At 41.8% G+C, this 27573-nt stretch overlaps 7 protein-coding genes across 7 annotated transcripts; 6 read left to right on the forward strand and 1 right to left on the reverse strand.

The window, feature by feature from the left end:
* Positions 1–4640: 4640 nt before the first annotated feature.
* On the forward strand, positions 4641–5556 carry GCK72_003338 (uncharacterized protein; the record flags this gene model as incomplete). The annotated part of the gene is made up of 3 exons (XM_053723983.1): positions 4641–4800; positions 5421–5484; positions 5529–5556. The coding sequence occupies 3 exons, from the start codon at positions 4641–4643 to the stop codon at positions 5554–5556; spliced, it is 252 nt and encodes an 83-aa protein (XP_053592628.1).
* A 1129-nt stretch (positions 5557–6685) lies between these two features.
* GCK72_003339 (uncharacterized protein) lies at positions 6686–8015 on the forward strand (the record flags this gene model as incomplete). The annotated part of the gene is made up of 2 exons (XM_053723984.1): positions 6686–6728; positions 7819–8015. The coding sequence occupies 2 exons, from the start codon at positions 6686–6688 to the stop codon at positions 8013–8015; spliced, it is 240 nt and encodes a 79-aa protein (XP_053592629.1).
* Positions 8016–10380: 2365 nt separating this feature from the next.
* On the forward strand, positions 10381–13394 carry GCK72_003340 (uncharacterized protein; the record flags this gene model as incomplete). The annotated part of the gene is made up of 6 exons (XM_053723985.1): positions 10381–10569; positions 11302–11600; positions 11648–11849; positions 11902–12176; positions 12873–13010; positions 13064–13394. The coding sequence occupies 6 exons, from the start codon at positions 10381–10383 to the stop codon at positions 13392–13394; spliced, it is 1434 nt and encodes a 477-aa protein (XP_053592630.1).
* A 542-nt stretch (positions 13395–13936) lies between these two features.
* On the forward strand, positions 13937–17001 carry GCK72_003341 (uncharacterized protein; the record flags this gene model as incomplete). Its single annotated transcript, XM_053723986.1, has 7 exons — positions 13937–14110; positions 14760–15058; positions 15104–15299; positions 15353–15633; positions 16367–16519; positions 16569–16631; positions 16680–17001. The coding sequence occupies 7 exons, from the start codon at positions 13937–13939 to the stop codon at positions 16999–17001; spliced, it is 1488 nt and encodes a 495-aa protein (XP_053592631.1).
* Positions 17002–18379: 1378 nt separating this feature from the next.
* On the forward strand, positions 18380–20538 carry GCK72_003342 (uncharacterized protein; the record flags this gene model as incomplete). The annotated part of the gene is made up of 5 exons (XM_053723987.1): positions 18380–18518; positions 18569–18731; positions 18831–19054; positions 19828–19910; positions 19963–20538. The coding sequence occupies 5 exons, from the start codon at positions 18380–18382 to the stop codon at positions 20536–20538; spliced, it is 1185 nt and encodes a 394-aa protein (XP_053592632.1).
* A 413-nt stretch (positions 20539–20951) lies between these two features.
* On the forward strand, positions 20952–22067 carry GCK72_003343 (uncharacterized protein; the record flags this gene model as incomplete). Its single annotated transcript, XM_003092666.2, has 4 exons — positions 20952–21055; positions 21322–21450; positions 21648–21779; positions 21866–22067. 4 exons carry the CDS (start codon positions 20952–20954, stop codon positions 22065–22067), a joined length of 567 nt encoding a protein of 188 aa, XP_003092714.2.
* An 899-nt stretch (positions 22068–22966) lies between these two features.
* GCK72_003344 (uncharacterized protein) lies at positions 22967–27354 on the reverse strand (the record flags this gene model as incomplete). The annotated part of the gene is made up of 9 exons (XM_053723988.1): positions 22967–23503; positions 23547–23641; positions 23717–23895; positions 23941–24157; positions 24419–24875; positions 24924–25012; positions 25582–25802; positions 25848–26067; positions 27216–27354. The coding sequence occupies 9 exons, from the start codon at positions 27352–27354 to the stop codon at positions 22967–22969; spliced, it is 2154 nt and encodes a 717-aa protein (XP_053592633.1).
* Positions 27355–27573: the final 219 nt, after the last annotated feature.

Consider the following 27573-nt stretch of genomic DNA (forward strand, 5'->3'; position numbering starts at 1 on the left):
ATTATAAAAGCACTTCAAAACATGTTTTTGAATTAATTAATTAATGTCTAGTAGCGATGAGGAATAAACATGTTTTGAAATTTTTGTTTTTGTACGTTTTTGGATAGATCAAAACAAGAGCTACATGTTTGTACTTGACAAATTTTACATAGCTCCCCTACTTTTGAGATATGCGCCTTTAAGTATTCCTGTGGTGCTAGAATCCATGATCTGGCGCGCCTCCGGCACAAAAAAAATTATTGCTAATGTGAATCAATTGAGGCAGAAGTTTGCCGAAAAGTGGAAGATTCAAAATATGCAGATGTTGGTGAGTAATTATGTTAGTATAGGCACCTTTGAAGATGCCTGCGCGCTTGAATCGCCTGGGGCGCCTTCGGCGCAAAAGTGGTTGAACTGAAAACATGTTTATTCCTCATCGCTAAACCGTTTCCCCCCTTATCACTGAGTCAGTACATGTTTTGGAGCATTTTGAAATATCTATTTTCAACATTTTTATCAAAGCTACAGTATAAAAAGAGTGGAGTGCAAATATTTTTGTTTTCACAATTACTTTTACCTGCTTTACAGCAATTTTTTGGAAAATTTCAATTCATTATTCTTCAGATAATGTCTGACAACGATGATAACGATCAACAGATTGCCAATCAAGGCGAAGATGATAATGTGAGTAGAAAAATGTTTTATTAACTTTTAATTATTTTTGTATATCAAAACTAGAGCTATATTTTTGTAGTTGACAACTTTTCGATAGCTCCGCCCACTTTTGAGATATGCGCCTTTAAAAAAAGGAAGGAGAGGATCATGTTGAAGCAGCCATCTTTAAAGGCGCCTATCTCAAAAGTGGGCAAAGAAATCAAAAAAGTGTAAACTACAATAATGAAGAACTAGACTTGATATACACACTTGTTAAAACGAATGTGCAATTTTTAGCAGAAATACACAGGCGCGCCAGTTTAGGTATTCTAGAGCCGCAGTTTCTCGAAGTCGTCAACATTTAAAGCCTTATATTTCAAAAGTGGGCGGAGCTATCAAAAACCTCTCAACTACAATAATGCAGCCCTAGTTTTGAACTACAATAATATGTAAACAAGTAAAATCCAAATTTCCAGCAAATGTCATCTGGAAACGATACAAACTACTCGTCTGACAGCACCACTTTCGATTACAACGAAACCCATCGTTCCTCAACTCATGACAACAAGAATGATACGCATTCGTATGACTACAATGAAGTGAATATTCATATTGAGAAGAGACATTAATTTCGAATAAATCGTTGTTTCTAATAAAAGCTTCCTTCGACATGTTGCTTGAATTCATGAGCTGGCGCGCCTTCAACGCAAAATTGTCGTATACATGTCTGCGACGCTAGTATGATTATCTACAACTGTATGGGGTGCCTGCGGCGCTAGAATACTAATAATAATAATAATTTATTACGATCGTGAAAGTATAGATAGGTGAATGCAATTCAATTACAAAAGAACATGAAAAGAAATAACCATAAAACATTCAGAATAAGAGACACATGAACAGACGGATTGAAAAGACTACGGGACTGTGTCAGGATAGCCAACATTCTAGAGTTTCATAGTTGGAAGGGTTCTGTTAATAAGAAAATGGCTTCGTAGTTTAGTTTTGGACTTTTCCCAGACAAACCTGGTTTTAGTCCGTGTTCTAGTGTACTCACTTAAAGTGAAAAAGTTTTTGGTTTCAAGATCTACTTTGTTTAATAAAATTTTATATATGAATGTTTGATCGATCATTTATAGAACAGGCTGGCGCACCTTCAGCGCAAATAGTTGCATCAAAATAATGATTCTTGGTCAATATACCTTTGTCAGTGTATGTTAGTCACTGTAATTTTGTGCGCCGGTTGAAAAAAAAACTATGTTATTCTGTATAACAGAGCTGTGTGGAACTCCTTCTTCCGACTCCGACATCCTTGTAAACTTTTCAGAAAATGTCAACGGAATTTTCGATTGAATTTTGGTGGTTTTTGAGGAAATTTTGTATCCCACGTCCTAACCCTTTTTTAGATAAGCATTCATCTGTTGACTAGGAAAATTCGTAATATTGCTCATTTTTAAACTGAAAACTGTAAAAATGTTGATTCCTCCTTGCTGGCGCCTCGTTAACAACCGCTTTAGGCATTTTTATTAGACGGAAACGATTATTCAGCACTTTCATTAAAAGTCATCTATATCAGCGTCTCCATTCCACAATATTTAAATGCGCATGTCTCAAAAGTGGGCGGAGCTACCAGAAGGTTCGAAATGTTACGTCGCATGTTTACTCCTCATTTCCCTATAACAAAATAAGCCATTTTTATGAACCATTAAAATTTAATAGTTTTGTTATTCCGGCAACGTTGTCCCGCCCTCCTATCAAAAATATACCGTATAAAAAGAGTGCGGGGCAAGTGATATCTCATTCCATTTCCCATTTTTTCTCTTAAATAATTGGTTCAATTTTCAGAAATGTCTGGCAACGGGAACAAACAACCAACCTCGTCTAATGTAGGTGTCTTAATGGGTCATTTTTATAGTTTACAGAAATTTGATAGCTCCGCCCACTTTTGAGTTATTCGCCTTGAAAGATGATGCCGCATAACTCAAAAGTGTGCGGAGCTATCAAAAAGTTGTGAACTACAAAATCAGAGCTCTATTCATAAACTATATGTCAATCACTTCCAGCAATCGAAATACCCAATTTACCACAGTAACGGATGGGTTGATTTGGACCCTACCATGTCTATCTGGAATGAAGAGACCTGGAGGAATCGCCCACCACCACCACAACCCAACGGGACTTATTATTTCGAGCGTGGAATGACCCAATCGGAAATCAGACGCAACATGTGATCCTTTTTTTCGTTTTTGGAATAAACGATTGTTAATTGAATAATCTTGTTTTTTTCTGCGTCTCAGGCGCGCCAGACAGACATCACACAGTGCAACATAGGATTACAATGACCGCTCATCGGCCTCTCTGAATGAGCTTCTGAATGCGCTTAAGGCGCGCCAGATAGCACACGAAATGTCATCCTGGTCAGTGTAACAGCTCTATCTCTTCAATTCCTTCTCTCTTGCTCCAAACGCGCGTCCAAGGCGCGCCAGGCAGTGTAACACTGCTCCCCCACCCTCCTCGACATCCGGGTGGCTTCCCACTTTTCAATCCAAACGCGCGCGCGCAATGCGCGACAGCCAGTGTAACATTGCTCAGATGACTCCTCTTCTCTCCATTCCAAAGCGCCCAAGGCGCGCCAGCCATTTCCATCATCTATCCGTCCTCTTCTCTCTTTCTCTGTGTCTCTCATCTCTCTGCTGTTTTCTTCGAGCCGAGGGACCCCACTAACTTTCTCATTTCTCAAGGCTTTCTTCTGGTTGAACGGCCGACTTCTTATTCTACGACTCTCTTTAAGGTTGGTTATTAGGATGGGGTACTTATTGGAATTAAATGTTCATGATTTCAGGTCGTTTTGATTATTTTTGAATTATTGATGTATGTATTTGGATACGGGTGTTGGAGAATGTGAGGATTGTGGTAAGTTTTTGGGGATTTTTGGGGCAAAAATGAGTCAAAAAATGGTTTTTTAGGACTTTTTAACTCTAAAAATCGATTGAAATCGATTAAAATCAGGTTTTTAATAGTGTAGAGCCCAGAAAGTGCATTTTGAGAGTGTTTTCAACTTTTCCGGGCCGAAAATTGATGAGGAATCCGATTTTCTGTTCAAAATTGTGTTTTCAGACACTTTTATAGTCAGGAAACTAAGAAAAACCATTTTTTGTCAAACACTAGTTCTCATAGTTTTAAACACGTTTTTATTTGACTAAACGTTCTGAAAGCAGACGTTTCGAAACCGAAATTTTTCGCCTCCAAACCTGAAAAACAGTGTCGAAATGTCTCGGTTTCAAAACGTCTTATTCCCGGATTCCTGGAAAATAATACGTTTTTTTACAGAAGATAAGGAATGATAAGGAAGGGAATCAAAGCAAGAAAGAAATCGGGGACGATTCCACACTGGAAGGAGGATGGAGGATGAGAATGGTGCCATTTGAAGATAGTCATTCGAAAGTCAAAAACCGCGTGAAAAATGTAATTTTTGATTGTAAGTTTAGGCTAAAAGCTGTATTTTTGTAGTTAACACTTTTTAATAGCTCCGCCCACTTGGGGTGCCTGCGGCGCTAGAATGCATTTATAGAACAAGCTGGCGCGCCTTCGGCGCACAATATACAGATTTTTTGGTCAAAAATACCCAAAAATGTAATTTTTGGGTTTATTCTATCTATTTTTGTAATTGGCACTTTTTTGATAACTCCGCCCACTTTTAACTTATGCGCCATAGAAGATGATGGCTTGAAGCCCAGCGAGAGGAGAAATGCGCGCTATTTTTTAATGGCGCATATCTCAAAAATGGGCGGAGCTATCAAAAAGTTGTCAACTACAAAAGCAAAGATCGTATTTTGGTTTCTATTTTTGTAGTTGACAACTTTTTGATAGCTCCGCCCATTTTTGAGATATACGCCTTTAAAGTTATGATTTTTTCAGATTCTTCAACATTGAGTAAAATTTTCTATTCAGAAAGTTTAAACCGTTCAAGTGATATTTCAATCTTCAGCGGAAGAAGAGAGGTCAGAATGTCTACAGCCCAGCAGACCAACTCAAAGTCTGATGGACCTGTTCACGTTCGAGCAGTTTGCATTCCAATGGGACCAACACTAACACTCGACTCTGTCATATTCGCTATTGAATGCGAAATCTTTGAAACTCGTGCATACATGACCGAATACAGTAAATGTAAGTTTAGAGAGTTTGCAAGTGATGAACATTGCAAAAACTTTAAGTCTCGTCCTTTCACCATTCTCTACGTTATCAATCCAGAAAAGCTCAACTCCTATCAGATAACCATGCCAATTTCCGGCTCACATCTTTCGATTTTTGTTGACAACAGAACAACTCGAATCCATAAATGTGGAGGAGGAATGTATCTCGAGTCAAAAGAAATGATTTCTCCGCTATTGGATTTGAAAAATCCAATTCGTTCAGCATTCCAAGTTACTGCCATACGTCTCACGAAACAAGAGACCCCTCTAGTCGCAAAGCCTTCCGTGAAGCAGTAATATTATAAACTCGATAACTGCAAAAGTGACATCAAATGTCAGTGATCCACCCGGAAATGCCTACACCGACTTCACACCTACCATTTTTCAATCTATAGAGATAAATAAGATTTTTCAATCTATAGAGATAAATAAGACCCCAGCCGATTCTAGTGCAAGATTCTGAATCCGTTTTCAAATTTTATCTAGTTTCAGAATCAATCGAGATACATAGGTTTTCGTGAGAAACTGGTTATTTTCAATGCTTTAACAAATCTGAAAACTGACTCAGAATCCTAATAATTATTTTTATTACAGATGACGATCATCCGCAGCCATTTTATGGTGCATATCGACCAAAAGCGGAGGAGGATTATAAGAAGTAAGTAATTATCATAAGTAATAAATTTAATAATTCAATTACAGATGGCGCCGACAAGAAAAGTGCCAATAAGATATCTCTATGTGAGTTTTATCTCCTTGGTCAAATCTGAAGACGTGAGGATTCTGAATCCGTTCTCAGATTTAGTCTATCATCAATATGAACCAAGTTATCAACAATTTCAGTGCTAAAAGCTCTGTATCTCAGCTCCTCCCTGTGCTAAAACAAATCTGAAAACGGATTCTGAATCCTCACGTTTTGGTCTTTCTGGAAATGTATAGAATTGATAATTAAATAATTTTGTGACATTTCAGATCCATGATATCGAGCAATGTAGAAATGCTGCACATTTACATGTACGCGTCTGGTGGGCGACCAAAAACCCCGAGGAATTAATTTTGTTTAAAAAAAATTATTCATAAAAAATAAAATCATCATCTTTTTCTCATTAATTACAGACATGTTTAGACATTTCGCTTCCCAAAACGCGTCAAAGGCGCACCAGCTCTTCTAGAGCCATTTCCCTTATCACATCCTCCTTATCTCATTCACTTTCTTCTCAAATCAACTTGCGCCAATGGCGCGCCAGCCATACACCGGGCAGTGTAACACTGATTTCAACGACCGCTCATCGGCTCCAATTTTTCCATCCAAACGCGCATCAGGCGCGACAGATAGCACACAAGGTTTCATTCTGTGTCAGTGTAATGGGACTCTGGCTTTCTTATCTTCGTTTCTTCTCCAAACGCGCCAGCCTTACTCCAAGTAGTGTAAAACTGATTCCAATGACCGCTTTTCGACTCCCTTCGGCTCCTCATTTCAATTCCAAACTCGCGCCGAAGGCGCGCCAGCCGTGTGTAACTCTTGCATCACATTTTTTCATTCCTTCTCTCTTGCTCCAAACACGCGCCTAAGGCGCGCCAGGCAGTGTAACATTGCTCAGTCGGTCCCCCCTTGATGCCTCCTTGTTTCTCCATTCCAATGCGCCTAAGGCGCGCCTGCTTCTCTCTTTCTCTGTGTCTCTCATCTCTTCTTGTGTCGAGGGACCCCACTAACTTTCTCATTTCTCAAGGCTTTCTTCTGGTTGAATGGCCGACTTCTTATTCTACGACTCTCTTTAAGGTTGGTTATTGTGATGGGTACTTACTGGAACTATATATACATCATTTCAGGTAGTTTTGATTATTTTTGAATTCTTGATATGGATTTGGATATGGGTGTTGGAGGATGTGATAAGATGTTTGGTGAGTTTTTCAGGGTTTTGGGGCTAAAATAAGTAGAAAATCTGGTTTTCTAGCTGTATTCTACCCTAACATTGGTTAAAATCAATTTTTTAATGTCGCAGAACTCAGAAAATGTAATCTATCGACTTTCCAGGTCAGAAATCCATGAATAACCCAATTTTTGAGACCAATTTACCCTTAAAATCCTATTTTCACCTGTTTTTTTAAAAGTCCAGTCTGAAAACGTGATGTTTGGAAATCAGACGTTACTTATTTTCTGTTAAATTTGAAATGTCATGGTTTCTAAACGTTCTGGAGCCTTACAAGGGAAGCTTATGGCTCTATAAATTTGGCCATAGATACTTTCGACCCTGCTGATTCCAAAACTGCTAGAAAAACTAGCTAAATGCTCACGTGGGCCGAGTTAAGAGTTAAACTTAATAATAGGAAATAGATGTTCAGTTGTAAAAGTTTGATGGCTCATAACTCGGTTCACTTGAGCATTTGGCTACTCTAAAATCGACAAAAATCGGGGTTTATTGGTAAAGAGCTCAGAAAATCCATTCTATGTGTGTTTTCGACATTCTCAAACCGAAAATTGTAAAGAATAAGATTTTTTCAATCAAAAATTGAACAAAATCCTGTTTTTTCGGTATATTTTAGTCTAAAATTAGTTAAAATCGATTAAAATCAGTTTCTAAATAATGTAGAGCTCATTTTTCGCATTTCCGGGTCAAAATTTGATGACGAATACGATTATTCGATCAAAGTTGTGTTTTCAGACATTTTCATAGTTAGGGAGCCAAGAAAGAGTTTTTGGGTCTATTCTACCCTAAAATAGACTAGGTTCCCTGGGGAAAAATGAGTTTCACCCTAAAACGAAGTAAAATCAAATTAAAAAAACTTTTTTTTCAGAAAATTCTTCGGTTAGGGAGACAGCTCGTGCTGACCGACTGCCATTGTCTGCCGGTATCGATTGCCATCGCAAAATGGTAGAGCGATTCCAAAAGCGTCCACAAGTCTGGTGAGGAACAACGAGAGGCCACTCTAATGTATCGGATCTGGTAAGAGTGTTCTTTGAAACTTTCCGTCTAATTTTATGTGTTTTCAGAGCGCCGCATTCGCTCGCAACCACCAAATGGACAAGGCGAAGCAGCTGTTGAGGAAGAACGGTGCTCGATGGGGGGCACTCATGATGCGGAACACTTGAAGAAAATGTACTTGATTGACTATCAAATCGTTGTCTGGCATTTTGATAACCACCATCGAAACATTGAACCCCAACGATTCGTCGGACTATACTTTTGAAGGGAGCACTACGAGCCGTTTGAACCACGTCGTGAGTTTTGTTTTCACCCCGCGCACCCCTTCTACCGATTCTTTTGCAGTTCATGCCACAAATGTTCTAAATTGATTCACCACCGACAGACTCAAAACAACCATGCAGCCAAATGTCGAGCCAAGTGTAAAAAATGTGGTTTTACAACTTGCAAACGTGGAGAAGGACTTTTTTCAGTCAGTCGTGTTATCTATTGGAGAAAAGCAAAACTAATGCGCTGCCACACTGCAAGAAGTATCGCTAGTGAGTCGTTTTTTTCAATTTTTCAATTTTAAAACCCAAAAATAATTTTAAAGTAGTTTTTACGTGAGGATTCGGTATCTGTTTCAGGTTTTGTCTATCATCAACTTTGATGGTTGAAAAATAAGCGCTCTCAAGACATGCACATATTCTGCTTCCCAGAACGCGTCAAAGGCGCGCCAGCTGTCGTTTTCCCTCATCATCACATCCTCCTTATCCCATTCTTTCCCGGACCCGCTCTTCTCAAATCAACTCGCGCCCAAGGCATGTGTAACACTGCTCCCAGCTTCCCCCTCCTTGTCGATTCCTGGCGGCTCCTTATTTTCCATCCAAATGAAAAAAAAACTAATGGCTCTGTATCTCAGCTCCCCCTTGTGCTAAAACAAATCTGAAAACAGATTCTGAATTTTTATGACTTGCGCTATCTAGTGGTACAAATATTATATAAATTTTCTTTTCCAGCTTCCAGATACGCCATCCTGAATGTGTGCCAAGTAAAAAATGGGAAAATGAGATCAACACGCCTCCTGTAAGTTTTCTTTTTAAAAGATTTCATTAATTTTATAATAAATTTAATCTAATTTCAGATTTTAAAAGAAGCAAACAAACACGGATCAAAACAACAACACATGGAGGAAAATGGGCTGTAAGTATAAATAAAAATATTTTTTTTTGAAAATCAAAAATTCAAAATGTTTTTTTTTTCCAGAAGCCTTACAATCACACATAATTGCACAGAGGAATGTTGATAATATTGTATATATATTATTTTTTAATAAAAATTTAAATCGAGTTCATTCAAAACGCGTCATAGGCGCGCCAGCTCAGTATAACACTGATATTCCAGCTACCCTTCCTCAGGCTTTTCTCGTTTTTCTCAAAAATCGCGTCACAGGCGCGCCAGCTCCTGATTTTTCTTCCAAAGGTGCTCCGGCAACTCGTCTCCTACTCCAAACGCGTCCAAGGCGCGCCAGTCAAGTGTAGCACGGATATCCCAAGAACCGTTTCTCAGCTTCCTTTTTATTTTCCACCAAATGCGTTCAAGGCGCGCCAGACACTTATCTAGCATTGTAACACTGATATCCAAGCTACCGTTCCTTGACTTTCTCTGGTTTTTCATCTTCCGCAAAATGCGCCTAAGGCACGCCAGCCTAGCGCTCCAGCTATATTATGACGTCCTCTCTCCTCTTCTCCTCTAATCTTCGTTCCAAAACGCGTCCAAAGCACGCCAGATGTGGCATTGACCCCTTCTTCTCCACAATACGCAAATGATCAACCTGTTGGTCATGCTCGTAAGGCCGTTGTCTGCGTCTTTCTCCCAATCGTATGATATATTTGGCTCCGCGACAATTCACAACTGCGACATTTCGCAACTGCGACATTCTGCAACTCACGTAGGTTTCGCAACTACGACACTTCGCAACTGCGACATTTCGCAACTAGTCATTTCGCAACTGCGACATTCCGCAACTCACGTAGGTTTCGCAACTACGACGTTTCGCAACTACGACGTTTCGCAACAACGACGTTTCGCAACCACTGGGCATTTGCATATTTGGGTCAGCTAAAAATGTTGAGTGTACCAAAGAGCTTGAGAACATATTTGAAAATAATTAAACAGAAGAAAAGTTATCTGACCCATTTTAAGACAAAACTAGGTTAAACTATTGCAAGTTTAATGGTTGCGAAACGTCGCAGTTGCGAAATGTCGCAGTTGCGAATTGTCGCGGAGCCATATATTTCTATCTCTCATCTTCGTCTAGTTTCTTTAGGCTCTGACCGTTACTTGAATAGTGTTGTCTAGCCGTCTGACCGTCTTTCATCTCTCATCTGTGTCCTTTTTCTTCTGTTCCAGTTCTATAAATGCCCCGCAGTCATTTCAGACAGTACAGACTTTAGACAGACTTTAGGCGCGTCAGATTATGGAATTACGTGAACTTTCAGAAAAAATATTTGAATTTTCATAGATTTTGTTGCAATCTACGTGGAAAAGGTCAAAGGTCATCTTGATAAAAATCGATTATAAAAAAAGCTTGCCAACGCGAAACCAATCAGTTTGAGTTTCAAAAATACTCCTCTCTACCTCAAGAAGATATGTTATACTCAATTGTTACACTGAGTATATTGATGGTGATGATCGGACCTGTCGCCAGTGGCCAGACCGCCGGAGCCATCATTCGTCCGGATGGAATGGATGAGGAGCAACTGAAATTTATTTCCGACGTGAATCAATTGAGACAGAAGTTTGCCGAGAAGTGGAAGATTCAAAATATGCAGATGTTGGTGAGTAATTCTGTAAATATAGGAACCTTTGAAGATGCCTGCGGCGCTAGAATCTTCTGGGGTGCCTGCGGCGCTAGAATCGTCTGGGGAGCCTGCGGAGCTAGAATCGGCTGGGGTTGGTTGCTTTTAGTCTGGCGCGCCTTCGGCGCACGCTCAGACACACTGTAAATCCTAATTTTGAAGTGCTATATCTCAAAAGTGGGCGGGGCTATCAAAAAACTGTCAACTACAAAAATAAAGCTCTTAAATTCAACTACATTTTTGTGATTGACAACTTTTTCATAGCTCCGCCCACTTTTGAGATATGAGGCTTTAAAAATAGCTGGTTCAACCCTCTTCTCCCTTCCCCCGCTATCAAAACCATTTTTGCGCCGCAGGCACCCCAAGCTGTCATCGATGAACATTCTAGAGCCGCAGGCATAACAGGACACTTTTGGGCCAAAGGCCCGCCAGCTTATGGATTCTAGCGCCGCAGACATAGTTAAAGGCGTAAATTTCAAAATTTTGAGGAGCTATCGAAAAGTTGTTAACTACAAAACTGAAAATCTGGAATGGAACTACATTTTTCTAGTTGACACCTTTTTCACAGCTCCGCCCACTTTTTAGTAATACGCCTTTTAAGATGCCTGCGACGCTATAATGAACTGGCGCACCTTCGTCGCTAATATCTTTGGCAAATAATGCGGGATGTGTCTGGAATAGTCACATTTTAGGTGAACTGTTTTATTTCAGATATGGAGCAAAGAACTGCAGAATTCAATCAAAGAACCAAAGCATCCCTGGAATCTTACACATTATAGCACACGAAACTGGCGACTCATGAATTTGAAGGATTATAAAGCAACGTTTAAGGAAAGCAAAGGAAAATGGAATGAATTCACTGAAGACGATGTGATGAAAATAGGAGATTCAACAAAATCAAATGTCTACCATCACGAATTAGAACTTTTTAATCCGAATCAAAGTGCAATTGGATGTGCCAGACACAATCTAAAACATGATCTCAATGTGACTTGTTTAATCGGATTCAAGTTAGTTTTTTTCAAAAAATAAATGTTTGTCTTATGGAATATTTCAGTGGGCCCCTAGCCGCAGCACCAAGATACCAATCTGACCAGAAATGCACGTCGCCACTCAAAGAAGTCGATGGATTGTGCACATCTGGTTTTGGTTCTAATAATGTTTTTAAGGATTCTAGTGAATTGATGTTTATAAGTGTGTTGAATGAGAAGAGACGAGAGATGGCAAAACGAGACAATATTTCTAACATGTATGAGTTGGTGAGTAAGGGGTCTCCGGTTTTGAAATGTTTCCTATGTGTATATATTTCAGAACTGGTATCCAAATTACAAAACAAAAGCAGAAAAATTTATCAAAGATCTCAAAATTGACACACAATCTGTGCCCTTTCGAATCGCGGTATTCCAAACCTACTCGAACGGATTAGAATACTGCTATCAAAACTGCAAAAACCAGACATTCGAAACTTATTATGGCCCGAAAGAGGAGCTCACGATAGGACAAGAACCGTTCCATCCATTACAAACTAGAATCGCGTGCGCCAAGAATTCGAAGAAAGGCAACATTATGTGTTTGTTGGGTGAGAAGTGAGTATCTTTAGCTAAGGAGTGTGTAGATGAAGGCTAGAGCTACATTTTTCTAGTTGATAACTTTTTGATAGCTCCGCCCACTTTTGAGATATGCGCCTTTAAAGGTGTCTATTAGAGTTCCTAGTCATTAGTTAGTCATTTTTCGTCACGCGATTAATGACGTAAAATGATAATCAAAATATCATAATTTAAAAAACGCAGTGTAATTTGACTATCGGAAATGAAAAAACAACTATCGAAACGACGTAAATGATTAATTCCGATAAAAAACAATTATTAAAACGACGTAAATGACTGAGAAAATGAGTTTTCATTTTAAAATTTTTCTAACATTCTTCCTTTTCTGCTCTGAATACTCACGTTTCGGCTATTTACGTTTGTACTATTTCGACTATATTTAAAAAGTTTTGACGAAATAGCTGAATCGACTATCGTTTTCGTCATTTCCAAAATGATTATGACTATATCGATAATCATTTCCTTTCGACTAGTTGACGTGAATAGTATAAATGACTATCAGTTTAAACTGATTTCTTCATTTATTTACACTGACTAGGAACGCTAGTGTCTATCTTTGAGCGTAAGTTGGAGAAAATGCATAACTTCCAAGACGCATATCTTAAAAATGGGCGGAGCTATTAGAAAGTTGTCAACTACCAAAACTGTAGCGACATCCATAAACGATATTTTCAGCCCATATTATGCAAAGTTCGTTCATGGTTTCCCTGGCTCCAAATGTAACAAGAGATACGAGAACAAGGATGGGTTGTGCTGCAAAAAGGAGGATCCCCCAGCGGCATTGCCAACTCCTCCAACGGCACCATCAACAGAGTTAGTACATTCTTTTCCTGTTTTGAGTTTCCTACTCTCGTTTTTTTTTGCAGAGTCACAGTCGAGCCCGTCCAGCAATCACCACCCACAACCACTCAACCACCACCTAAAGATTCAGATGACGGTACCTGCCCGAACACCCCTCCAGGACCTTCTCAAACAAGATTCACAACTGAGAAAGTGACACCCGAACCGCCGCCAACACATCCACCAGAGCTCGCCGATTATGAGGAGATTGATGGTGATGAGTATGATGAAGACTTTCCGACTGGTAGCCCTCCGTCGCAGAATGTTTACTGGTACAATGAAAATGATAGTAGATGGGGTGGTGGAGGATTAGGAAGATGGATTCTACTTTTGTGTCTTTTTGTGTTTCTTGTCTGAATAAATTATGGTTTCTTTAAACTTGGATCTCCTAAAAACGACTCGCTACCCTTCAAACTGAGTTTTTGTGTCTGAAAACACGTCAACGTCACCCCAGTCACAAAAATTTCTGATCTCCCGGATTCCATGCACTCTCTTATCCTGCTGGCTTCTGAAAAAGTGTCCAGGGCGCGCAGCGATGCCACACTGCTGAAAAACGCGCTAACGACACGCCAGGCAATCCATAAGTTTGGCTACCAGAACTTCGCCTCTGAGATTTCATCTTCTCTCCTCTCTCCTCTATACACTGTGCGCCGAAGGCGCCCCAGACAGTGTCAGATAATCATTCTAGCTTCGCATACATGTCACTACACTTTAGGCGCGTCAGATCGTGGAAATGCGTGAATTTTCAGAAAAAAGATTTGAATTTTTATCGATTTCGATGTGATCTACGTGGAAAAGGGTAAAGGTCATCTTGATAAAAATCGATTATAAAAGAAGCTTGCCAACGGGAAATCAATCAGTTTGAGTTTCAAATATTCTCGTCTCTACCTCAACAAGATATGTTATACTCAATCGTAACAATATTGATTGTGATGATGGGGCGAATCAACATCGCCGGAGCCATAATTCCACCAAATGGAATGGATGAGGAGCAACTGGAATTTATTGATAAAGTGAATCAATTAAGACAGACGTTCGCTGTAAAGTTTAAGATTCAGAATATGCAGATGTTGGTGAGTAAGATGCCTGCGGCGCTAGAATCCATGATCTGGCGCGCCTTCGGCGCAAACATGTCTGCGACGCCAGCATGATTATCTACAACTGTCTGGGGTGCTTGCGGCGCTAGAATGATTATTTAGAATTGGCTGGGGCGTATGAGCCACAAACAAATGTATCAAAATATTAAACGGGTGTGCCTGCCGCGCTAGAATGCTTATAGTCAGGAGCGCCTTCGGCGCACACGCAAAGAGACAGTATTTTCAAATTTGAAGCGTTATATCTCAAAAGTGGGAGGAGCTATCAACAATCTGTCTGTTACAAAAATGTTCTTCGTAACATTTTACACATTTTTACAGTTGACAGCTTTTTGATAGCTCCGCCCATTTTTGAGATTTGCGCCTTTAACTATGCCTGCGGCGCTAGAATCCATGAGGTGGGGAGCATAAAGTGTCGTGACATGTCTGCGACGCTAGAATGCGTACATATATATATATATATATATAGAACAGGCTGGGGCGCTTTCGGCGCAAATGGATGTGTCGAAATAATGATTCTCAGTCAGTGTGTCTTGGTCACTGTAATTTTGTGCGCCTTAAAGAAACTATTTTTATAAATACAATAACCAAACATGCTGGCGGCGTTAGTAATTCTTTTTTATTACAGATTTGGAGCAAAGAACTGCAAAATGCAATCAACGAATCAATGCATCACGGCAACCTTGCACATTTTAGTGTTCGAAAATGGCGACTTGTGGAGTTGGATGATTATAAACAAACGAATGACATGAAAGAAAAATTGACATTTGACTTTGTAGAATACTCGGTGAAGTATATAGAAAATTTTACCTTATCAGATGTCTACCATGGCGAATTAGAACTTTACAATTCGCATCAGAATGAAATTGGATGTGCTAGATTCAAGTCGGGATATAGGTCCAGAGTGACTTGCTTAATAGGACCCAAGTTAGTTTTTTTTCAAATAAATGTTTTTTTAATGAAATATTTCAGTGGGCCCCTAGCCCCAGCACCAAGATACCAGTCTGACCAGAAATGCACGTCACCACTCAAATTTGACGAAGTCAACGGACTGTGCACACCGCCTGATTTGTTTGCTGATTCCAGAGAATTGATGTTTATAGGTGTGTTGAATGAGAAGAGACGACAGTATGCAAAAGACCTAAATATTGCTAATCTGCATGAATTGGTAAGTAGACGGTATCTTGGTTACGAAATGTCACCTAAGCGCATGTATTCCAGACCTGGAGCAAAAATCTAAAAACAACAGCAGCAATTCTGAATTTTGATTCCATACTTCCCTCAAACCGGGCCTATCGAATCATTGCATTCAAGAAATACTCGAACGGATTAGAATATTGCGATCAAAACTGCCCAACCCTGAAGTTCCCAACTGACGGAAACCAAGAAGAGACGTTCTATATGGGATTCGAGCAGTACCATCCAAAACAGACTGAAATTGCGTGTGTCAACAAGAAGGATGGGAACAATGGCAACAATATTATGTGTTTATTGGGTCCGAAGTGAGTTTTTTTGCTAGGAGTTGTGTAGATAAAAACTAAAGCTTCATTTTTGTAGTTGACAACTTTTTGATAGCTCCGCCCACTTTTGAGATATGCGCCTTTGAAGGTAGCCGTCTTTCAGCGTAAGACGATTCTAGCGCCGCAGGCATGCCAGACGTTTCTTGCGCCGCAGGCACCCCAGACGATTCTAGCGCCGCAGGTACCCCAGACGATTCTAGCGCCGCAGGTACCCCAGACGATTCTAGCGCCGCAGGCACCCCTGACGATTCTTGCGCCGCAGGCACCCCAGCCGATTCTAGCGCCGCAGGTACCCCAGACGATTCTAGCGCCGCAGGTACCCCAGACGATTCTAGCGCCGCAGGCACCCCTGACGATTCTTGCGCCGCAGGCACCCCAGCCGATTCTAGCGCAGTAGGCGCCCCAGACGATTCTAGCGCCGCAGGCACCCCTGACGATTCTTGCGCCGCAGGCACCCCAGACGATTCTAGCGCCGCAGGCACCCCAGACGATTCTATATAACGATTCTAGCGCCACAGGCATACCGGAACAGTTTTGCGCCGAAGGTGCGCCAGGCTCTAGCGCTGCTGGCACATTTAAAGGCGCATATCTCAAAAGTGGGTGGAGCTATCAAAAAACTGTCAACTACAAAAATGTTGAGTTTGGCTTGGCCTATCTAATTATTACAAATTCTTAATCACAAAACGGACGTCTAGCTAGATAACGGTGTTTTCAGGGCAGACTTCAGAGTAGGACAGGCAGAGTTCATAACCGGTGTCCCTGGCTCCAACTGTACTATGGGATATGAGAACAAGAATGCGCTGTGCTCAAAGAGCAAATTGGATGCTCAAGCGACAGTGGAGGCTTCACCAACATCGCCACCCAAAGAGTTTGTACAATTCCTCTTCCTGTTTTAAACATCCCAGTCTCATTTTCAGAACCACACCCAAGCTCGTCCAGCAACCACCACCACCTCCACCGACATCGGCACCATCAACAGAGTTAGTACAATTTTTTCTGTTTTCAGTATCCTGTTCTTATTTTTGCAGAGTCACAGTCGAACCCGCTCAGCCACCACCACCCACAACCACTCAACCACCACCTAAAGATTCAGATGACGGTACCTGCCCGAACACCCCTCCAGGACCTTCTCAAACAAGATTCACAACTGAGAAAGTGACACCCGAACCGCCGCCAACACATCCACCAGAGCTCGCCGATTATGAGGAGATTGATGGCGATGAGTATGATGAAGACTTTCCGACTGGTAGCCCTCCGTCGCAGAATGTTTACTGGTATAATGATAGTAGATGTGGTGGTGGTGGATTAGTTCTACTTTTGAGTCTTTTTGTGTTTTTCGTTTTTGTCTGAATGAATTTTGATTTTTTGGCATTTGATAAGTTTTTGTTGTCTAGGAATGGCTGTGGCGCTAGAATTTTCTGGGGCGCCTTCGGCGCAAAAAATGAAAGTGAGCTGAGCTATCAAAAAGTTGTCAATTACAAAAATATAGACCGTAACCTGATCTTTAACTTATAGTTGTCTATTTTTGTGAGCTCCGTGTGCTCGATTGTATACTTCTTCTCCTGCTCCCAATCAGATGATATATTTTATCTTCGATAAATATTATTCCCACAGCCAGTTTTTAGCACACTCCGCCCACTTTTCTTTACTCAGACAAAATACAGTGACCAAGTATTCATGTTGCTGGATTAATCATTCTAACCCGATCCTCACAAGAAAGACGCTGTAAAGGCTTAAAAATGCGTCATCGACGCGCCTAGAATCGTCTGGTGTGCCTGCGGCGCTAGAATAGTCAGGGGTGCCTGCGGCGCTTAAATCGGCTGGGGTGCCTGCGGCGCTTAAATCGGCTGGGTGCCTGCGGCGCTAGAATCGTCTGAGGTGACTGCGGCGCTTAAATCGGCTGGGGTGCCTGCGGCGCTTAAATCGGCTGGGTGCCTGCGGCGCTAGAATCGTCTGAGGTGACTGCGGCGCTTAAATCGGCTGGGGTGCCTGCGGCGCTTAAATCGGCTGGGGTGCCTGCGGCGCTAGAATCGTCTGGGGTGCCTGCGGCGCTAGAATCGTCTGGGGTGTCTGCGGCGCTAGAATCGTCAGGGGTGCCTGCGGCGCTAGAATCGTCAGGGGTGCCTGCGGCGCTAGAATCGTCAGGGTGCCTGCGGCGCTAGAATCGTCTGAGGTGCCTGCGGAGCTAGAATCGTCTGGGGTGCCCACGGCGCTAGAATCGTCAGGGGTGCCTGCGGCGCTTAAATCGGCTGGGGTTCCTGCGGCGCTAGAATCGTCTGGGGTGTCTGCGGCGCTTAAATCGTCAGGGGTGCCTGCGGCGCTATAATCGTCTGGGGTGCCTGCGGCGCTAGAATCGTCTGGGGTGCCTGCGGCGCTAGAATCGTCAGGGGTGCCAGCGGCGTTAGAATCGTCTAGTAGGCCTGCGGTCGTAAGCCTTCTCCTCGTTGCTCCTGCCTCTTGTACGCGCCGAAGGCGCGCCAGTCAAAAAACCTGAGGTAATAATATATTCACATTTCGAGGTTTAGAACACAACGTCAACGGCACGCCAGCATTTTGAAATTTCAAAAATACTCTACTTTCCGTGACCTCTCCCCCATTTTTTTTGCAATTTTTCTATATTTTGCCACGTGTCGCCCCTGCCCTCCACATCATCAAGATCTTATCTTTCAAAATTCTCTCATCAATATTCCAAAAGATTCCCCCCAATCAGTACGAATATATATCGAATATGAAATTTCAATCGATAATTCATTATCTCATATTGATCGTTGTCGTTAGGAATGGAGATGCTCCGCAACAAATGACTGGAAAATTGTCAAAGGAGAAGAACGACCAGAGGCTGGCGACTTGTGGAAAAGAGGTTCTTGGTAAGATGGCTAAAATTTCGATTCTTCAAGTAATTGTTTCGTTGTTTCAGCTCGTTCGTCTGCACAAGTACCACATGAACCGTCATGGTTGTTGTGGGCGATGACTAAGAATCCCCATAAAGACTCTTCTGATACCGGAGTCTCACTGGCTACCTTCATTTCGTGTCGCCACGTTTTAACGTCTTCACAAGTGGTCCTCTATGATAATAAGACGTGACGATGGAATTCGCAGCCTGTCACGGATAACTGTGATAAAGAAAAAAAGTATTTTAAAAAAATTTAATTAAAATAAATTTCAGACCCCATTTTCAGACACATCCCGGTACCCGATGAGGTTCTCGCCCAGATATCGTTATACTATGTGGATTGTCTACGTAAGAATCCACCAAACTGCGAGCCTCTTCGATTTCAATTAAAACAGGCGTATATTTTGAATTACTGTAGAATAAATAAAGGCGACTGGGCCTTGGGACAAGCATTAATGGTTGTGGATATTGGAATGGACTTCAAGATGAGTCCGCCGTGTTTGGAGGATGGTGAGTAGAATGGTTGTGTAGATGAAACCTAGGGCGACATTTTTGTAGTTGACACTTTTTTCATAGCTACGCCCACTTAATAAAAAAGATAATTTGAGATTCCTTCGGTGATAGAATCCATGAGCTGGCGCGCCTCCGGTGCAAAGGCGTCCTGGTGTGCCGGCGGCGCTAGAATGGTTTTTTTTAACTGTCTGAGGTGTCTACGGCGCTAGAACCGTCTGGGGTGCCTGCGGCGCTTGAATCGTCTGAGGTACCTGCGGCGCTAGAATCGGCGCCAAAAATTAGAGAAAAATTCCCAAAACGTAGTAAAATCTCAAAAGTGGGCGGAGCTTGTAAGAAAGTGTTAACTATGAAAGAGTAGATTAAACATAGTGCTACATTTCTGTAGTTGACATATTTTAATTAGCTCCGCCCATTTTTGAGATGTGTGCCTTTAAAGTAGAAATTTGAAAAATTGAAGGAAAACTGCCTAGTGTCGCCATTTTTCTTGCTAAAACATGATTTTCACATGGCAATACTGCAAAAATATAATATTCAACACCGAAAAATTTTTCAAACTACTTTTTTCCAGCCAAAAACCTCAATTTTCGCTCAAATATAGGTTTGGCCCAGGGGGTCTTGGTCAAGGTGCACCACAATGAAGGAAAACTGCCAAAACACTTCAAAGGCGCATATCTCAAAAGTGGGAGGAGCTATTAAAAAGTTGTCAACTGCAAAATTGTAGTCCTGGTTTTGATCTACACAACCAATATAAAATCTTTACATTTTTTCAGAAACAACCGATGTTGTCAAAGGGAACAGAGAGATGAATGTATATACGCTCAAAGGTGGTGGTGTGATGTATAACAAACTTCCGGTAGCTCAAAATTCATCAAATTTTTTAAAATAATAATTTTTTAAATTCACAGATCCTTGATAAGAAAGAGGACCTTATAGTTTTCGATCAATATAACTCAATAGGAGATCGTGGAGGTCCCGTTATGAAGAGAGTCAATTCCAAAGAGACATTGATTGGGCTCAGCATGCAAAGCATAAATGAAAAGTTTTCAGTCGCGTGGAGAGTCAGTTTCTCGGACTGGGATTTGTGTGGTGTCGTGGGAGTGTGTAGTAGGGCGGAGCTTGGACCGGATCCCCCATTGCCACCATCTACTCCGACCACGGAGCTCATACCCAAAGAACAATTGACGACGCCTCTCAAGACTCCAGAAGCCCCGCCTCCTCCTCCGACATCTCCTCCAGAGCCATCTACAGAAGCCCCGCCCACTCGTGCAGCTCCGCCAGCTAGAAGACGGGAAGACGACGATACGGATGATGAGATGTATTTAAAGAGAAAGAAGGAGAAGGAAGAGGCGGCGATGTATGAAGATGAGGATACGGATATATTGATTAGTAAGGATGATTTAAATGATTGTGATGGTCGACGAGGAGGACTGCAGAGTATATTTTTGTGTCTTTTTGTGTTTTATTGGTTTTTGTGTGAATAAATTATTATTTTTGGTGTTTTTTGTTATTTTTTAGCATGACTATGTACATTTGAGGGTTGTCCGGCTTCCATGTACTCTCTTATCATGTTCGCTTCTAAAAACGCGCTAACGACACGCCAGACAAATGTAAGTTATCTTCAAGGGTTTCTATCTCAAAAAAGGGCGGAGTTAGCAAAAAGTTTTCAACTGCAAAAATGTAGAACAAGTTATGGGCCACATTTTTGTAGTTGACAACTTTCAGATAGCTCCGCCAACTTTTGAGATATGCGCATTTAAACATCGCTGTTATTCATTGCATTTCCGGTTTTTTGTATAAATAAAAAATTTTAAAAAATTCTAAAACGTGACGACCACCGTTTTTATCCATTCCCCTATAAGTACTTATTCCCCCATCCTTCCTCGTCATTCCCAAAATGTCCATGAATTTCGTCGCAATAATTGAACATCTTGCATTTCTTCTCGTTTCCGTCACCTGTTTCGCGATTTCTTTGTGTGGCCAACGTGTGCCGTCTACCAGGTGAGGAACTGAAAGCGTTTTATCTCAAAAGTGGGAGGAGCTATCAAAAAGTTGTTTCTACAAAAATGGAGAACAAGTTACGGGCTATAATTTTGTAGTTGAAAATTTTTTGATAGCTCCGCCCACTTTTGAGATATGCGACTTGAAAGATGGTAGCTTGATAGGTGAGGTGAGAGACGCAGAGAAGCCAGAGTGTCTCGTTTCTCTGCGTCTCTCAGAGATCTTATTTCCAGAATTACTCTATTAACCAAATTTTCCATTTCCAGAGAACGAAGTAGCCGACGTGGCCCGGATGACTCCGCCTCCTCGTCCCAAAAGCAGACATCTCAAGTGGAGACAGAGAAAGAGGCGGCGAAACGCAGTGAATATAGTCACAAAAGTCAGAGAAATGAGACGTAAGTCATTGCAAAAAAGAAAAAAAAGGAAAAAAAGAATTGCCAGCAGTGGGGGTCGAACCCGGGTAGGTATACTGGTGAGGTGTCTACCACTGCACGCCCCGGCCACTCGCCCCGAATCACTCAATTTTTGAACTTCAAAATGGTTTTCTGGGGTTTTCGGCTACTGCGAACTCATTTCTGGCATTTATTTTCAGAATGGACTCGATCCGTATCATGCGTGGCAAGAAAAACCAGCGAAAGCAAAAAGATCCGAAGGAGTTGAAGCCGGACCGGTCGGATTCGCAGCACACCGAGATTATCAATGTTCCGTTGGGCAAAGCGGCGAAGTAAGTTGTCGGGATGAAAAGGACAAACCGACACACAGACACACAGACAGACACTTGCATGTTTTTAATGAATTCTTTTTTTCCAGAGACGCTCCCTCCCCGTCGAAAGAAGAAAAGGGTACAGAGAATCGGGCACGTGTCCAGTTTGCTGAAAAACTGGTCAAATCTTCCAAGACACCAACACAGAGCTCACCAGCTGCTCCACAGAAGCCCAAGGAGCCAGAAATGTCAAAAAAAATCGAAAAAATCGAAGAAATCGTTCAAAGACGCGTTCTCCAGGAAGAGTAAGAAGTCAAAGTCGGCGAAGAAGAGCGGAAAAAAGTGATCGATATTGGATTTTAATGAAATTTGAATGATTTGGCAAATTATTTATTGTATATATGTATATGATAGATCAAGAATCGGACTACATTTTTGTAAATGACTATTTATTTGTAGCTCCGCCCACTTTTGAGATATGGGCCTTTAATTTTCAGAAAATGCAAAAATTGAAGGAAAACTGACTAGGGTAGTCATTTTTAACGCTAAAACGAGATTTTTTATCGAAAAATTGCTAAAATTCAATTTTCAACACCAAAAAAACTATTAAAACAACTTTTTCCACCCCAAAATCCCATTTTTTGCTAACAATTGGCCGAGAAGGTTTTGGTCAAGGTGCATCACTATGAGAAATGATACCAGAGTTCAATCCCGCTTGGGGTCAATAATTTTTGATTTTTTCTGTTCTTGATTCATTATATCTTGTAGATCACAACCAGAGCTACATTTTTGCTGTTCTCAACTTTTTGATAGCTCCGCCAACTTTTGAGATATGCGCCTTTAAAAACCAACAAAAAAAATCGAAATTGAGAATCCCGTAAATCGACACAAGACCTCCGTAAATCTATAACAATGACAATTTTGACTTTTTCCCAACGTTTTCTATTGTTCTTATGCTCAAAATCGTGATTTTCAGCCTAAAAAAGCAATTTCTAAGAATCTCGTAAATCCACCCCCCGTAAATCAACACTGAAAATTGAAATTTCTCAAATCGGCCTATTCTTGTCATTTTTGGCCATTTTGAGTATAAAAACGCCGATTTTTGCAGCGAAGATGCCCCACACGGTTCTAGCGCCGCAGGCACCCCAGACTATTACCACCCAAGAACCTGAAATTTATAGCAAAAAACACCAAGGACCATAATTTATTCAAACAAAAAACACAAAAAGACACAAAACTATAATCCATTTTTCAAATCCACCACCACCACATCGATCATTTCCATTGATATCATCCTTACTAATCAATATATCCGTATCCTCATTCTCATACATCTCCGCCTCTTCCTTCTCCTTCTTTCTCTTTAAAAACATCTCATAGTCTTCATCCGTCTCCTCGTCTTCTCGTCTTCTAGCTGGCGGAGCAACAGGAGGGGGCGGGGCTTCTGGAGATTGCTCCGGAGGAGGTGTCGGAAGAGGAGGTGGGGCTTCTGGGGTCTTGGAAGTTGTCGCAGCGATTGTAGGTCTCGGCACGGGAATGGGCTCCGAATGACATACACCAACCACCTCACACAACTGCTCCTGGAGAGAACTTATCCGAAAAGCAGCCGATTTTTTAGACGCTCCTCCTGCACCAAGACCAACCAACGTCCATCTTCCATTCACATTATCCATAATCTGGCCACCACGATCTCCATCTTCATGATATCGATCGAATACGAGAAAATTCGCATGGTTACCTCCTAACTGAAAAAAAGAAACATTACTCGCGAAGGTTAGATTGATCTACCGTAAGTTTTCTATGGCGCAGTAATTTGTCGGATTTGATAAACATTGTATACACATCGAGCTCTTTTCCTTTCGTGTAAACACCATCTGTTGAAGCTGAAAAATAAATATGCAACTTTAAAAGCGCTTATCTCAAAAATGGGCGGGGCTAACTAAAAATTGCCAACTCACTATCTGCGAGACAGGGGAAACCATCCTCAACATCTTTCGCTAGCTCCACAATCATCACTCCTTGCGCCATATTCCACATTTTCTCATCCATTTTACAGTAATCCAGAATCACTGCTCGAGATAGCAAATTTCCTCTAAATTGTAATTTGCCAAGAGCGTCTTTTGGTACCTCTAGATGTCTGGAATTTCAGCGAAAATTGGAATTTCAGATAAAGGAAACTCACACTTGCCCAGGACCATCACATTTTTCGACTTTTTGAGAATTCCACACCCATTTCTTTTCGTCAGTTATAACCACTTGAGAAGACGTCAAAAAGTGTCTGGTAGATATCATGGTGGTCAAGGCGGTTCCAGTATCGTTTTGACCTTTAGTTCTGGCCCCCCACGCCCAGTCAGCCCGCTTTGTGATCTCCACAGAAATGTTATTGCCGGATGGGGTTTCTGGAATTGACAATATTAGGGGAAGATCAAATTTGCATAATTGCAAACTGAGTCGCTGGCTTAACTTGCTTGAAACTCAATATTATGAGCTGCAAAATATACCAAAATGTAGATCTCAGCGAGATCTATATTTTCCTAATTGATAGTTTTTTGATTGCTTTGCCCACTTTTGCGATAAGCGTCTTTAAAGGTCTGCTCATAATATTACGTTTTCAGCGAGTTACCCGGTTCGCAAGTATGTAAATCTCCAAAAACGCTTACCAATCGGTGTCTTTCCACAAGTCAGCAATCGGCGCAGATTCTCCTTCTTCGTCAGTTTTCCAGCGGCTACAGTAGGCTTTGGCTTTGTAGCAGGGGTGATGGGTCTGACTGTGATGGGCACTTCCTTGACAGGTGGTGGCTCTGGTTTTTCTGTCTTCTTTGGCTCAGCCTTCATGGTTGTTGTTGGCGTGGTGGTGGTCTCAACTTTGGGTGGGTCCGTCGGCTTTGGCGGGGGTGGTGGAGGCGGGGTGTCCCGACATACGCCAACCTCACGACATAGCTGCCATCCTATCCAAGACATCCGCAAAACGCCCGTCTCACTGTCAGAGATCTGTTGAGCACCAAGACCGACAAGATTCCATTTGCCATTTTGATCCTGCTTCATCACCGGACTCCCGCGTTCCCCGTCTTCATTGTAGCGCAGGAATTTGTAAGACATCCCGTCCGTGTTTAGCAACTGGAAAATAAAAGTCAATTTTTTAAATTTTTTCAAACTTTTGCCCACCTCCAGTTTCCTATGGAATATACTTTGATTGTTCCGCCCTTTCCAGAGATGTGAATACACATCGAGCTGTGTACCGTTTTGTTGGGTGCCTGTAACAATAAAATTAATTGGGTCATGGAGATCAGAACATGGGCTACATTTTTGTACTTGACGGTTTTTTGATAGCTCCGCCCACTTTTGAGATATAACGCTTCAAAGTTTAGCTACGAAGAGTGCGCGCCGTCTCCCTGTGTCTCTTATCTTCTTCCCTCCCTCAACGCCTGTATACTGTGCCACGCAGGCACCCCAGTAAGTTATAGATAAGCATTCTCGCGTCGCAGACATGTCATGACATTTCGGCGCCGAAGGCGCCTCAGATCAGGATTCTAGCGGTGCAGGGATATTCAAAGCCGCTGATCTCAAAAATGGGAGGAGCTATCAAAAAGTTGTCAACTACAAAAATGAAGCCCGTAGCCTGTTGTACATTTTTGTAATTGACAATTTTTTGATATCTCCGCCCACTTGTGGGTTATGCGACTTCAAAGATTCTCTTTAATATCTCGCTCCTCCCACTCTTCCAAGCTCCAAACTTTAAAGGCGCATATATCAAAAATGGGCGGAGTTATCAAAAAGTTGTCAACTACAAAAATGTAGCCCATAACGTGATCTATACACTCACCATAAGCTAAACAAGGAAAACCACCGTCAACACCAATATCCTCTGCTATCTCTATAACCATCACCGCTTGACTCCACCACCACATCTCGGGTTCAATATGACAGTACTTCAGAATCACCGCTCGAGTTACAGGGATAAGGGACTGTCTATTGCAGTTTGGTAAACACCCGCTCTTAAAAAACAGTAGTTTTTCGAGAGCCTCTTTGGGCACTTCTAGCTTTCTGGAATCAGAAAATCTTCTTTTTTCCGGGGGAGGGGAAACTTACCCTTGAGGCATCTGACGGCAATTACCGACTCTTTTAGAATTATATCGCCACGTATAACTACTATCATCCATAACCACTTGAGAAGACGTCAAAAAGTGCCTGGGAGATATCATAGTCGTCAAGGCGGCACCAGCACCTCTTTGATCAGCAGTCACAGCAAATGACACCCAATTGGGCCACTTTTCGAGCTCCATAGCCTTGTTATCTCGGGATGGAGTGTCTGAAAACAGAGTGTAAATGTACAAATAGAAATTTCGGCTCCACGACATTTCACAACTACAATACCGGTCAAAACGTTATTGACTCTGGCCGTTTTTCAGTTGACAATGTCTAAATTTGAGAGTGGGTCATAGTAATACTGATTGTCATATCCAGTTGATTTTTTATGAACTATACAAAAAAAGAGTAGAGCTTCAGTTTTGTAGTTGACAACTTTTTTGTACGGCCACTCCCTAGAGAGTTATAGGTCATTTTAAGAAGACAGCTCAAAAATCTCAATATATTGCACTTGGAGAGAGAATTTACTCTGTCGATATGTAACTTGCTAGGGAGTGCTCGTACAAAAAAGTTGCCAACTACAAAAATAAAGCTCTACCCTTGATCTGTATGATTCAATAAAAACCTACTGGGTTGGACAATCAGTATTACCATGACACACTCTCAAAGTTTTTCGAAATAGCTCTGCTCATTTTTGAGATATGCACATTTGAAGATGCCAATGCTTATCCATAACTGTCTGGGGTGCCTGCGGCGCTAGAATCGTCTGGGGTGCCTGCGGCGCTAGAATTGTCTGGGGTGCCTGCGGCGCTAGAATCGTCTGGGGTGCCTGCGGCGCTAGAATCGTCTGGGGTGCCTGCGGCGCTAGAATCGTCTGGGGTGCCTGCGGCGCTAGAATCGTCTGGGGCGCCTGCGGCGCTAGAATCGTCAGGGACGGCTTCGGCGAAAAATGTTTGGTGGGAGGGAGAAGAGGATCCAATGGAAACATCTATATTTAAGGACGCATAACTCAAAAATGGGCGGAGCTAACAAAAAGTTGTCAATTACAAAAATAAAGAACAACTTGGGAGCTCTATTTTTGTAGTCAACACTTTTTCGATAGCTCCACCCACTTTTGAGATATACGTCTTTAAAGATAGCCGTTCCTAACCAACCATTTTTGTGCCAAAGGCGCTTTAGGAGATTCTAGCGCCGCAGGCACCCCAGACAGTGATAGATAAGCATTCTAGCGTCGCAGACATGTCACGACACTTTTGCGCCAAAGGCGCGCCAGCTCATGGATTCTAGCGCCGCAGGCATCTTTAAAGGCGGCACACTTCGCAACTAACGGAGGTTTCGCGGCGCCAGAGATTCCTAGAATCTTCCACTCACCAATTGCTGTCGTTCCACAAGTCTCCAACCTCTGCTTATTCTCCTCCGGCGTCAACCTTCCACCCGATTTCTTCTTCGCTTCTCCATTGGCACCGATAATCAGAAGGTAGAGATACAAGACTACCATATGAATTTTCATATTTTGTTATTCATATGATATCGATATTGAATTGGATTGGATTGGATTGAATTGAATATTGATTTGATGGAGGGGATAATTGAAAGATAAGATCTTGGTGATGTGGAGGGGAAGGGGACACGTGGAATATTTTTTATTAAATTCAAAGAAAAGAGGGAAAGGTCACGATGCGGAAATAATATATTCTCGGTGACCTCTCCCGTTTTATTTTTCTTTTCC

Source organism: Caenorhabditis remanei, chromosome I, assembly GCF_010183535.1.
Source record: "Caenorhabditis remanei strain PX506 chromosome I, whole genome shotgun sequence".
NCBI classification, from domain to species: Eukaryota; Metazoa; Nematoda; class Chromadorea; order Rhabditida; family Rhabditidae; genus Caenorhabditis; species Caenorhabditis remanei.